This window comes from Convolutriloba macropyga, chromosome 1 (assembly GCF_964194025.1).
Source record: "Convolutriloba macropyga chromosome 1, txConMacr16.3, whole genome shotgun sequence".
NCBI classification, from domain to species: Eukaryota; Metazoa; Xenacoelomorpha; order Acoela; family Convolutidae; genus Convolutriloba; species Convolutriloba macropyga.
The window spans coordinates 85,972,576-85,985,706 of NC_134468.1; the positions used below are offsets into that span (position 1 = coordinate 85,972,576).

A 13,131-nucleotide genomic window follows, 5' to 3' on the forward strand; every position below is an offset into this window, starting at 1 on the left:
GTTCCGCAGTGTCTGATATTTGTTTGAAGAATTCCCTTAAGCTAACTTTCAAGATAAACAATTCGGCTTGCAAGATACTGTCTTTGAATGAGAAGATCAATGGAGTCATTAAATTCTTGTCGAAAATGACAAACTTTTATTCTCCAGTTGAAATCTTTATTCATGTGGTTCAATTTTTTGTAAGAAATTGAATGTATATTCCGCTGAAAGAAAGATCCGAGAATACAATTGTTTTGAAAACCTCATGTCTTGTTTTTAAAGAAATTTGGTTCCATACAAGATAATAAGAACGATTTTCATTATTCAATTTACTTGAAACCTTGTATTAAGTGGTTTCCAAAGTTTAAGTACGAATCAAATTGAACTCCTAGATATTCATGTTTAACGAGCTGCTTTAATAACTTCATCTTTAAAAAACTGCGGATCTGCGTTGCGATGATTTTTAAAGAATAATAACTCTGTCTTTACGGCATTCATTCTGATTTGGATGTCTGTCAGGTATTTGTCTATTTCTTCTAATCTTTTTTCAATTCACGGAAAACTTTCATTAAAAGCAAATTTGCAAATAATAGCACTGTTATTGACAAATTTACTAATGTTATTTTCACCTCAAGTCTTAGAGAAAATCGTCGAGCTCTTCTACAGAACAAGAATAATTCAAAGATATCACGTTCTTTTTTTCTGCAAAAGCGCGTTGTGAATATTCTTTCCAAAAATAGACTAAAACATACGCAAGCAGTAGCTGCAAATAAGTTGCGAGAAATTGGCCAACTAATTCTTGATTTTCGCATATGATTATTTTTTAAAACATCATTATCGTTCGGTTAAAACCGCAACGCTGAAATTGGACCCTCATAGATTTGATCACCCTGACTGAATTAGCGGGACAAATTTCTGATCGGCTTTCCATCATTCTCTTGTGCGGCTTCTTCTAAATCGTCAACAACACGTCTTTGAATATCGATTCTACTGTTTACTGAATTGGTCAAAGCACATTGTACATAGCAAAAACGCAAGGAGTCGACAACCAGTACTTGCCCAACAAATACCGAAAAAACATTCTGTCATTGATCGACAAAAGATTTCTCTTAGAAACGAAAAGGTCGAAAAAATGGCACGGTGAAATGTTTTTTCTTTTTTAAGACTCGAAACAAAAACGATCAGCTGATCAGATCTGGAAAAACTACCAAAAAATGAGCCTCTTGACCCACCCTGACGCTGATGGAGACGAAGAGTTCTTCGAGACCATTAACCGGGCATAACAAAATCTGACAGAAGATGCGGCGCGAGAACTACATATTTGGACTTCACGAGGCAGAAAAAGCTATGAAGGACGAAAACTGATACCTAACCATTCCTTTTGAAGCTACAAATTTTTTAATATAGTGAGAAGTTCATATAACAAGATCTGTGAATGAAACTATTAATTGATTTTAAGTGAGTGGTACACTCTACTTTTGTTAAACGGGGGCAGTATGAGTGTCACACGTATATAAAGAATATATTTTGAAACTTGGGTTTCAAGGTTACAGATTTACTTTAAAGCTTGATTTATTACCTGATTTATGATAGACACAAGTTTGATAGGTGTCAGAAAAGAAAATAGACCTTTGATTAGACAATGCTCGAGGGTCGAGCCAAATCAAAGAAACTGGTATATCTTTGTTGACTTTATTAATTTACCACAATGATAAAACTGATATTTATTACCGACAAAAGCGAGGATTATATTAATTTGTTGATCACCTCAAAGTTAACCACTCTATTAAATCTTAATTTTTTTAAAACCAACTTTCTTTCAATTGATCTACTTAAAAATTTAACTTCCAACTTCGCGTTTTAAACAAGTACCACGCCAAATTAGCCAAATACATAGAGTATTGCTCACGGGCGGCTACTATAGTTCCCTATATTGCTGACCTGTTGAAGTTAGTGTTCGTTTTTGGACTGAAATATTTGGACTTTGAACATACAAAACGTCAAAACATTTTATATATAGCTAACACGGCTCTAGTGAAAATGGCAGTTTTACCAAATTATAGAAAAATTACTGCTGGCCCATCTGATTTTTGGGGAAATAGGAAAAATGTTTTCTGATTGGTTGATTGCCCAAAAAATTTTCCGCGCATATGCATCAGTGGAAAAAACTGGTTTCATGTAAATTTGAAAACAGTTTTTTCAATAGGAAATGCGTGTTAACGAAATATTGCTCAGAAATTTCGATACGCCGAAACACAATATAATTATACAGAAAAATTTTTGAACTTCGAAAGACGAATTTCTTCTGTTTGAACTAATTCTTCAATGTCGATTCCCGCCCCCGGAATGTTTAATTGCGTTTTCATTAGTTTTATTTGTTTGGTTTTTTTGTATATTTGTATATTTGGTTTTATTGTCATTAGTTTTTCAACCCCGCGACATGCATCTAGCATCTCACATTTAATATTAGGCGCTGTACCACAACATTAATTGAGGTGTTTTCCCACAGGGAAATCCTTCTGTTGATGCTCCAAAATTCTAGTGGTTTTATGTCAGCTGGTTTGGCGGAAATAGATGGAACTGCATCCATTAAATATAACTTTATATAACACATGGGATTTCACAGTCTTTTCAGAAGAGAATTTTAGGGTGGGAAAGCGTGTTCTTAGTTTTTTTTGTTGTGAAAATGATTTGAATATCACAAAATGTTTTTTTGGGAATACTTGCAAAATTTTGAGTGATGTTTCCTCTGTATTGAACAAAAAGACTCTGTTTAAGCTCATTTTTCTTACACATTTTAACTGTTTTCAGATGTTGTTTATTGTTTTTTTTGGGGGGGTTTAAGCTTTTCCTTTGTGAGTATTTCATCTAACGTCTCATTTACAATACTGAATGACCACTCAATTAGATACTGATTTTAAGTCCAGATGTCCTGATTTTTCTTACGAACTACATCAGGGGTTGCCAGTCGATGGTTGCAACAAAAATCCTATGCAATGTTCTTTGAACCTTATTTTGCTTATGTTGTAGGGGTGCACAGCACGGAAAATAAGAATTATGCCGGGATCGCTCAACCTTTGATACTAATGACAGCTAAATTTTCTATCTTCGTTTAAGTTTATGTTCAGCTCAAGGAATGCCAGGTACCCATTACCATTCGGTGTCTCAAGAGTGATTGAAAATTATTGTAAAGAGAATTTGCATTCTCCACGTAATCTAGAGGGTTTCCCATGACAGTGAACACTAATCCACATAGCTCTTGAATAATTTCAATTCCTGTGAGTCCTCTGTCGTACCTTTCACTGCACAATAGGAATAGATCCACACAATTTGCTGCATGTTCTTTTACTCAGTGTCAGCAATTACTTGAAGTTTTGTATAAAACCAGTTTTCGAATGATTCGCACTCGACACCTTTCTCACGGAAAGTAACGCGTCGGTTACAATCAATGCACATTCCCTTCTTGTAAGGGGTTTTGTTCTCCCTACCTTTGTCTGGTTTCCGCAAGAATTTTTCAAACAATTTCATCCACAAATTTGCAAAAATTACTGTCAGCGAAGCACCCATTGCTGAACCATCCGATTGACTGCTCCACATAACTTTTACAATTGTAATGAACATTCGTAACGACTAGTCCCAAAATGTTCTTCATAGCTGATATCAATTTCTCAGGAATCTCGTCAACAGAGTACAGTTCTATCGGCGCAATTTGAATTGCCTCCTCAACTGGTACGTTGGTGGGTAATTTTTTTTATCGAGAGACACTACTAGCCCATCTTCATCCAATGCGTTAGCCGCTGACGCGATTCCAGCATCCTTTGAGTTAGTCTCAATTTTGCACCAGGTAATCTCTCAAAAAAGGAAAACAGATAATTATTGAGGGTCTCGTAACTCCTACCGGGTATTGACAGAACGATCGGAAGCGGTGTACCGTTTTTATGCACTTTTGAAAGCCCATAAAGCCTGGCCACTTGCAACCCAGTTGTCTTGAGTCTGTGATAAATCTTTTTACTTATCTTTCCCTGTTTCATTAATTGATGCAAATTGCTAGTTATCAGTTTCTCCGTTTTTTTGTTAGATCATCACTTTATCCATTACGAGCCTCAAACTTACTGGCACTAAGGATTTTATTTTTTATATCTCATTATTTTGTCTTTTTCATAACACAAAAACCACAACCTTTATCAAAAGGTACAACAAGTAATTTTTGATCAATCAAAAAATCATTAAACTCTTCTATCTGTTGGTGTCTCACCTACCTTCTTGGCGTACCATTTAGCAGAAGATTTTTTTTACATAACTTTCCACCATCAGTGTTGTTCTCCCTCAACTCACGAACTAATCTGTCTTTATCCGCAAGGAAGGAGCACATCGTTAAATTGGTCTCTGATTGGATGCTTCGGACCCATTGATAAGACGTCCAGGACAAATTTCGGCAGTTCAACGTCGTCCAATGTAACAACAATATTATGACATCCGTTCCGCAAAGGCCTGTTCTGTTTCTCAGACAGCTTCGCAAAATTGTGAGTTAGTCTCTTACTAACTAGTTTGGAATGATATCTCGTTTCCTTTCTAATGCTAGTGGTAATTCTAGGTGTAACATGTAGGCTGTTATGGCCAACATAGAATGAACTGCATTGAATGCATGTAATTTTACATAACAAATGTGATGTCAGATTCTTATCAGAAAATGATTACAGGGTGGGCAAGCATGTTCTTAGCTTTCCTGTTGTTAAAATGATTTGAATATCATACAATGTTTTCACTTCACTTGCAAAATTTTGAGTGATAGTTCCTCTGTATTGAACAAAAAAGACTGGTACATTGGTGCGCAAAAGTTCAAAATCGAATGATGCTACTAGCCCATCTTCAATCAATTCGGTAGCCTCTAAAGCGGCTCTAGCATCCTTCGAGTTAGTCTCAGTACTTGCACCTGGTAATTTCTCGAAAAAAGAGACAGATAGTTATTGAGGTTCTGGTAACTGCTACCGGGTAATGACAGAACGGTCCAAAGCGGCGTACTGGTTTTCAGTACTTTTGCAAAACCAGAAAATCTGGCAGCTTGAGATCCAGTTGTTCTGAGTCTGTGATAAATCTATTTACTTATCTTTCCCTGTTTCTTTAATTGATGCGAACTGCTACTTATCAGATTCTCCATTTTTTGTTATATCATCATTTTGTCCATTACGAGCCTCAAACTTGTTTCACAAAAACAAACACCACAACTTTATCAAATGGTACAGCAAGTAATTTTCGATCTCTCAAAAAATCATTTACTTTTTCATGCTTCTATCTGTTGGTGTCTCAAGTTCCATTTGGCAGATTCTTTTTCACATAATTTTTCTACCTCAGTTCTGTTCTCCCTTAACTCACAAAATATTCTGTCTACATCCGCAAGAAAGGTGGATTTCAGTAAATTTGTCTCTGACTGGATGCTTCGAACCCAATGATAAGACATCCAGGACAAATTTCGGCAGTTCAATGCCGTCCAATGCAACAACATTGTAATGATATCCATTCCGAAAAGACCTGGCCTGTCTCACAGACAGCTTCGCTAAATTGTGAGTTAGTCTTTTACTAACCACATTCGAATGATATCTCGTTTTCTTTCTAATGCTAGTTGTATTTCTATTTTTAACAAGTAGGCTGGTATGGCCATTATAGATTGAACTGTGTCGAATACATGAAATTTTATATACCAAATGGGATTTCAGATTTTTATCAGATAATGATTTCAGGGTGGGCAAGCATGTTCTTAGTTTTCTTGTTATGAAAATGATTCAAAAATCACAGGATTTTTTCAGACTACTTGAGAAATTTTGAGTGATGTTTCCTCTGTATTGAATAAAAAGCCTCTGTTTAAGCTCACTTTTCTTAAATCTTTTAACTGTTTTGAAATGTTGTTTCTTTTTTTGGGTGGGGGGGGGGGTTTGTAAACTTTTCCACTGTGATCATTTTATCTAACTTCTCATTTACAATACTGAATGACCATTCAGTTAGATACTGATTTTGTGTCCAGATGTCTTGATTTTTCCTACAAAAAACATCAAGGAGTTGCCAGTAAATGTTTGCATCAAAATTCCTATGCAAAGTTCTTTGAACCACATTTTGTTTATGTTGTAGCGGTGCAAAGCACAGAAAACAAGATTTTTGCCGGGATCGGTCAACATTTGATACTAATGACAGCTAAATTTTGTATCTTCGTTTACGTTTATGTTTTGTTCAAGGAATGCCCAGTACCTGATAGAGTTCAATGTCTCAAGAGTGATTGTAAGTTATTTTGAATAGAATTTGCATACTCAATGTAATCAATAGGGTTTCTCTTGAAATGCACACTATGTAATCCATATAACTCTTGAATAATTTCAGTTCCTGTTTGTCCTCTTTCGTACCTTTCCCTGCACAACAGGGACCAATCCAAACAGTTTCCTGCAAGTTCTTATACTCAGTGTCAGCGATTACTTGACTTTTTGCATGAAACCAGTTATTGAAGGATTTGCACTCGACTTTTTTCTTTAGGAAAGTAACGCGTCATTTACAATCAATGAACGTTCCCTTCATGTCAGGGGTTTTGTTCGCCCTTCCCTCATATGGTTTCTGTAAGGAATCTTTAATTGATTGCATCCACAAATTTGCAAAAACTACCGCCAGCGAAACACCCATTGCGAAACTGTCCGATTGAGCGTAACAAAATTAATTAGACTTAGAGTGAAAATTCGTTACAGCTAGTCTCAAACAGCTCTCGATAGCTGATCTCAGAAACTCGGGAACCTTGTCACTGGAGTACAGTTCTTTGGGCAAAATTTCAATTACCTCCTCAACTTGTAAATTGGTGGGTAAATTTTTTTTATCGAGAGACACTACTAGCCCATCTTCATCCAATGCGTTAGCATCTGACGCGATTCCAGCATCCTTTGAGTTAGTCTCAATTTTGCACCAGGTAATCTCTCAAAAAAGGAAAACAGATAATTATTGAGGGTCTCGTAACTCCTACCGGGCATTGACAGAACGAGCGGAAGCGGTGTACCGTTTTTATGTACCTTTGAAAGCCTATAAAGCCTGGCTACTTGCAATCCAGTTGTCCTGAGTCTGTGATAAATCTTTTTACTTATCTTTCCCTGTTTCATTAATTGATGCAAACTGCTAGTCATCAGTTTCTCCGTTGTTTTGTTAGATCATCACTTTATCCATTACGAGCCTCAAACTTACTGGCACTAAGGATTTTATTTTTTTATCTCATCATTTTGTCTTTTTCATAACACAAAAACCACAACCTTTATCAAAAGGTACAACAAGTAATTTTTGATCAATCAATAAATCATTAAACTTTTCTATCTGTTGGTGTCTCACCTACTTTCTTGGCGAACCATTAAGCAGAAGATTTTTTTGCACATAACTTTCCACCATCAATGTTGTTCTCCCTTAACACACGAACTAATCTGTCTTTATCCGCAAGGAAGGAGCAAATCGTTAAATTGGTCTCTGATTGGATGCTTCGGACCCATTGATAAGACGTCCAGGACAAATTTTGGCAGTTCAACGTCGTCCAATGTAACAACAATATTATGACATCCGTTCCGCAAAGGCCTGTCCTGTTTCTCAGACAGCTTCGCTCTTTCTCGGGAATGCAAATTAATATACCCGGTTTTTTCAAAAACTCAGGAATAATGTTTGAAGTAATTTTATTGTAATAAGTTTAAATAAACTGTTGTAATTATGATTTTAATTGTAAATAGTTTCAAAAATTCATTGTTATTTTAACTCATCTCTTAGAATTAGAGTCAAAGACAAAATTATATGCTTTTTAAATGATTTTATATGATTTTAAACCTGACGTTCGTTTTTTAAATCAGTTTAATTTTTAATTGACAATTTCTTCTCGGCATCAGAATAATTTCCTTTTTTGGGGGAAAACTGGTCTCACGTTTGTTTGTGATAGATTCATTTCAAGTCCCACTGGCCGCTGAGGCATGGCTATGGCCCGTGAGACAAGGCCAATTGCGATAGAAATTCTAGCATAGGCTATGTCGAGTTCAGGCTAATTGAACGCATAATGGAACAGTGTTTTAATTTTCTCAACCAATCACATACGTTGAATTTTCTAATCATTGGTACGTCTATAAGTTAAGACGTCACCAGCTAACACGCAGTGTGTCAAAAGGTTTCAAGACGTAAGCACAGTTTCTACTGAGGTTTAAAAACACCTTTTGTCCAGACGCTGCTCTTATTTTTTGAACCATTTCTTAAAAAGTTTGATAATTGGTACGGGAATGAAACATAGCAACGTACAGAGGTTTTGTGACTTGTTAACATTGAATGAAATAAAATTTTTCCAACTGTTCTACCAAAGGCGTTCAAATGGAGAATGGTTTCTACTCCTACAAATTTCTATCTTTAAATTACTTTCCGATTTCGGCCTTCATTGCAAATTGTTTTATCGGTGCAGGTTTCTTTGAAGTTTCGTTACTTTTTTGCTTTGTAGTTTTCCCCTTTTGCCCCTCTTGGTCACAGCCATAAAATAATTTAGTTGTTCTTTCCCATTATACCACCCACAGAGCTTAGTGGTCAGATAATCTCTAGACCCCAATCAATCTTTTGAAAAAAGCAATAAGTGAGAGCTATGATTTTATGGGGGCTTAAATAGTTTCATGTTAAATGTTTCATCAGGGCAGCCGTGGTGGCCCTTTCTAAATGGTATATCTTTGGAGCTAGCTCTCTTCACTACACCCAGGGAAGAAATATCCGAGAGAGACGACAACTTCCAGAAGTCATCACGAAGTCTGGGTACAACCTGCATCGTCAAGCAAAAGATAAGTTGAAGATTGTTTCTTATCAAATCAATCGTCTCCCTAAATTGGCGGAAGTCATCCTCTGGCACGATTTGATAAACAACTGCACAACCAATCCGAAGTCTGACCCCAGAAGCCCTCTAACTGCGGAACAGCTAGTCACCGAAATACAGAAGTTAAAACGAAAAGTTGTTGGAATAGTTTTTTGTGAACAAGCGGAAGCTCCCAACGTTTACAAGGAGCTAAAGGCCTCAAGAATCCGCACCCTAAACATCGTTCGTGGCCTTCTGTCGAGACGAAAACAGAAGGATCGCCGGCTGATAACCGAATAAAGAGAACTCCATAAAACACCAGCCCTTGAAGTTAATCACTCCATTAAACACCAACCCTCACTATTGTCAAGAAAAACCACAACAATTTGACAGCAATCATCAAGAAACGACAAAGCCCGTCGCAAGCCCAACGAAGAAAGAAGCAAGAGCTAGCGAAAAAGTACTAAGTAAGTGCTTCATTTTTGAAGTTTTCCTGGTTTTGTGAGGTCCTAGTGATTAAGTTCCTTGGCACTGATCAAAACCAACTTACAATTTCACACCAGTTGTCAATTCTGAGTTTCTTTTGTAAGTACCTAGTGATTATTTTCCTTGGCACCCATCAAATCGAACCTAGAAACTGAAGGAGAAGATCTCACGTCATGGGTAGAAACTGCAAAACATGCAAGCGAGGCATACCGGCTCAAGAGAAAACTTACTTCGGCGTATCGTGTAACACCCACATGCATCTAACCACTGGATGTACCGCCCTCTCACCTGCTGCTATAAATGGAATAAAAGAATTGGGAATGAATGCAATGCTACTGTGCAACACCTGCGTAGAAAACAATGAGCGAGATAATTCCATCAAGGGACGCGCGCTAGCAAGTGTCTCTGAGAAACTGGAAAGCCTTGATGTAGGTGACAAATTAAAGAACATGGAAAAGCCACTAAGGGACTTAGTCGATTCTAAAATTGGAGAAGCAATGACGACCACGTGCGGCAAAGTGGAGAAAACATACGCAGCTGTCGTTGCCGTGATCGGAACCACGAGCGGGAAAAACCAAAGAAGCATAAATTGCAGAGGCCCAAAAGTCAAATCACAAAATCAATAGCAACCAAAGTTTCAGATTCCAAGGGTTAAAACAAGACCCATCGAAATCTAAAGCCGAAAACTTTGTTCCAACGAACTCTGAACTGAAGGAAATACTGTTTACGATTGGATCTGAGCCACATGTTCTTGAGTTCAAAAGATTAGGCAAATTCGACCCCAAGCGAAGGAAACCTAGACCCCTTCTGGTCACGGTAGCGGACGAACATCAAGCACGCCTGACCTTGGCGAAAGTCATGAACACAGGGAAGACCTCAATAAGCGAAACATTTATTTCCTGCCTGCTCTCTCGCGAGAAGATGCAATGAAGGAAAACCTCATTCTAAAAACAAGACTCAACCTTGGTCAACTACTCGAGAGAAGTTGCGAATTAGAAATTGGGAGCTGTTCAAGGACGGGAAGAAAATTCACTTAGAATCTGAGAAAAACAAGTCTTCATGACTAGCTTTCCTCAACATTCATCAACTCAACACATGAAGTCTGGCAAACATCGACCGAAGAGCAAAATTTGCGGATGCAGTCCAAGTAGCGGACTACACTGTCATATGTCTTTGCGAAACCTGGATCAAATTGATCAGCGCCTCTGAAAAACTTTTAAATGACTACAACATACATCGAAGCGACCGTACTCTCTTGAGAGCTAAAAACGCCCACGGTGGTAGCCTCATAGCAGTGAAAAACTCTAAACTCTGAAAAGATCAATGGGGATCTTCCCGAATAATGCCTAGCTTGCAACTAGCCAGGTCAAATTCAACTAGACAGGTCTGAAATGATAATCTGTTCGTTCTAAAACCCACCAAAAGGCAGAGCATACCGAAATAATATCAACGATTTCCAAAAACTCCTTAAAACCATTCCAATGTCAAAACCGGCCCCAATCTGTGGCGACCTCAACTTCCTGGATGCAAACTGGAAATAAGAATGCAGCACTAACGAAGAAAACGAGATCATTGAAATCTTTGACGAAGCCCTGTTCAGACAAGCCGTTGACTTTCCGACATGTTCAAATAACACCCTTGACGTGGCCTTCTATCGCAACTGTTATCTCTTTGCCGAAAAGGATCAGTCCTTCTCCAGGACATACGACTGCAGTGATCACGATGCGATCCATCTTTCAACCGAATGCCCAATAACTGAACCGAAACCCGTACTCCAATCATTCAGGAGTTTTGGAAACGCTGACTACGTTGGAATTAATAAATTTGTTTAAAAACAACCCGTTCCAACTTATTTGCCATACAAACGTCAACAAAGTGTGTGAAGAGTTTTACCAAAATGTGGACAAAGTGGTTGAGATATATGTACCTCAAAGAACCAGACATCACCAAAGAATCCCTCCATAGATCACTGCATTCACGTCAAATATTTTGAACAACTGAAAACGCAGAAAATGCTTCTTGAAAGAAAACCAACGAGTTATCGGAAAGCAGCAGTCATGAAGCTGGAGAACTTGGTAACCGAGTCAGCCGAGGCAGACAGGAAAGACTACCAGGAGAATTTAATGTCCAAACCAAAATTCTGTTAAGTCTCAAAAAATCTCCCAGTCTTCCGAAGCAAGTCGTGAGTGGTGATAAAGTGAGCACCATTGTCCATGAACAAGTTAACTTTATGAACGAGTTCTTCCTTTCAGTTTTCTCTCCAAAACAAACATTCAGCTTGAAACGAAAAATCCTACATTGACATGCTTTAACATATCGGTTGAATCCATACATTCCTTCGTGTCCGAATTATATATTAGTAAATCTAGGGGCCCAAATGGACCCCCTACGGCCTTCTTCAAGAAAACGTCACGACAAATCTCGGTCGTCCTAAATAAGCTTCTGAAGGTAATAAAGAAGCATAGAAAGATACCTGACACATGGAAGAAGGAGTGAATTATATCAGTCAGTTTGGCTGCTCATCATTCTCCCCTTGCCTATGTTTCTCCAAGTGAACGACCTCCTTCTACTTGTGAAAATCATGCATAAAAGCTTGCATTTCAACAAACTACCTGACCTCACCAGCGCCATTGGACGCACAAAAGAAGTTTTTCGGCTACAAAAAAGAAGAACGGAAAAAGCTAGAAGCCAATTCACCTTCCGAAACTGCAGACTCGCAAACCGATTAGAGAAATATGTCGAAATCAGTAGAGCGTACGGACTCAAGAAGAGACTGATACACCTAATGCGGGAATTTGTCAATAAACGATTTTGCGATAAGAACGTCTGCACTTGGCAAACCTTTTGTGACTGCCATGTATGCAGAAAAAAATGGATTCTATTTTAACAACTGACAATTGGGCGTAAATCGGCCCTGCAGCAAACACGCTGCGGAGCCCCAACAACAACAACAACAACGACAATGGGCAAGACCCATATACTCTTGTAATTGGACCAGTTCTTGCAACTGCAATTCGGTACTGAAAATCAAATCAAACAACCAATATGTGAATAGAGACCGCAGTCCACGACACAGTAGCCTAAACTACTACTGTTATTTTATGTTAGTTTGTTTTTTCATCTTACACTTGTTGTTCCTAAAATTTGGAATGCCTTGAACATCACGAGGTCTCATTAACGTTTCGGCTGTTTTTGGCTCAAAGTATGCGTCATAATTTATCTTTCAATCTTGGTATTGGCAATCTTTCACCTTTATTGTGTGACTAATTTTGTTTAATTGAATTACCATACTTGCAAAAATTAAAATCAGTGCAGAATTCTCTAAACGCTTTCATGGTCACTGAACATTTTCTATATGACGACTCGTGAAAGAAAAAAGGGCTGGTAATTGAAGGACTGGTAAAATATGAAGATGTAGTGCTCGGAGGGCCCCGGGCCAGCCAAAATTACCCAGTGTTGGAGGGGCTTTTCTTAATTTGAAAAGAAGGCATTTTCTTTTGTTGTCCTCTGTATTCTAGGGCTTATAATTCGTAGCTGTTTCGGCAATCGCAGGCTTTTTTTATTGGCCATTGTTCCAACAAAATTTGCGCGTGCCATTTTTATTGTTGTTTTTATTCCCCATTGTTCTGATCGGTAAAATACAGATACTTACTTAATTTGGATTTATTTGTCTTGAGGGCTTATAATAAAGATTCCACTGCAATAAATCGATTAATTGACTCGAACGAAGTTCTTTTCTTTTATTTTTTTTTAATTATTTTATCGTTTCACATAACACATGCTGTTATTAAAACCATTCGCTTGCGCCAGGGAGTTATGCGAATTTTCTCTATCAAAACCGTGTT

The 13,131-nt window shown here is 37.8% G+C and overlaps 2 protein-coding genes across 3 annotated transcripts in view; both read left to right on the forward strand.

Annotated features, from left to right (window-relative positions):
• Positions 1-13,131, forward strand: part of LOC142343854 (glutamine--fructose-6-phosphate aminotransferase [isomerizing] 2-like) — a 404,375-nt gene that overhangs the window by 307,041 nt on the left and 84,203 nt on the right. The gene's annotated exons all lie outside the window — the stretch shown is intronic.
• Positions 9,460-13,131, forward strand: part of LOC142353234 (tRNA (uracil-5-)-methyltransferase homolog A-like) — a 37,285-nt gene continuing 33,613 nt past the window's right edge. Inside the window, exon 1 of the mRNA XM_075405499.1 lies at positions 9,460-9,834. Coding sequence (XP_075261614.1) covers positions 9,460-9,834 — 375 coding nt within the window. The remainder of the gene's footprint in view (positions 9,835-13,131) is intronic.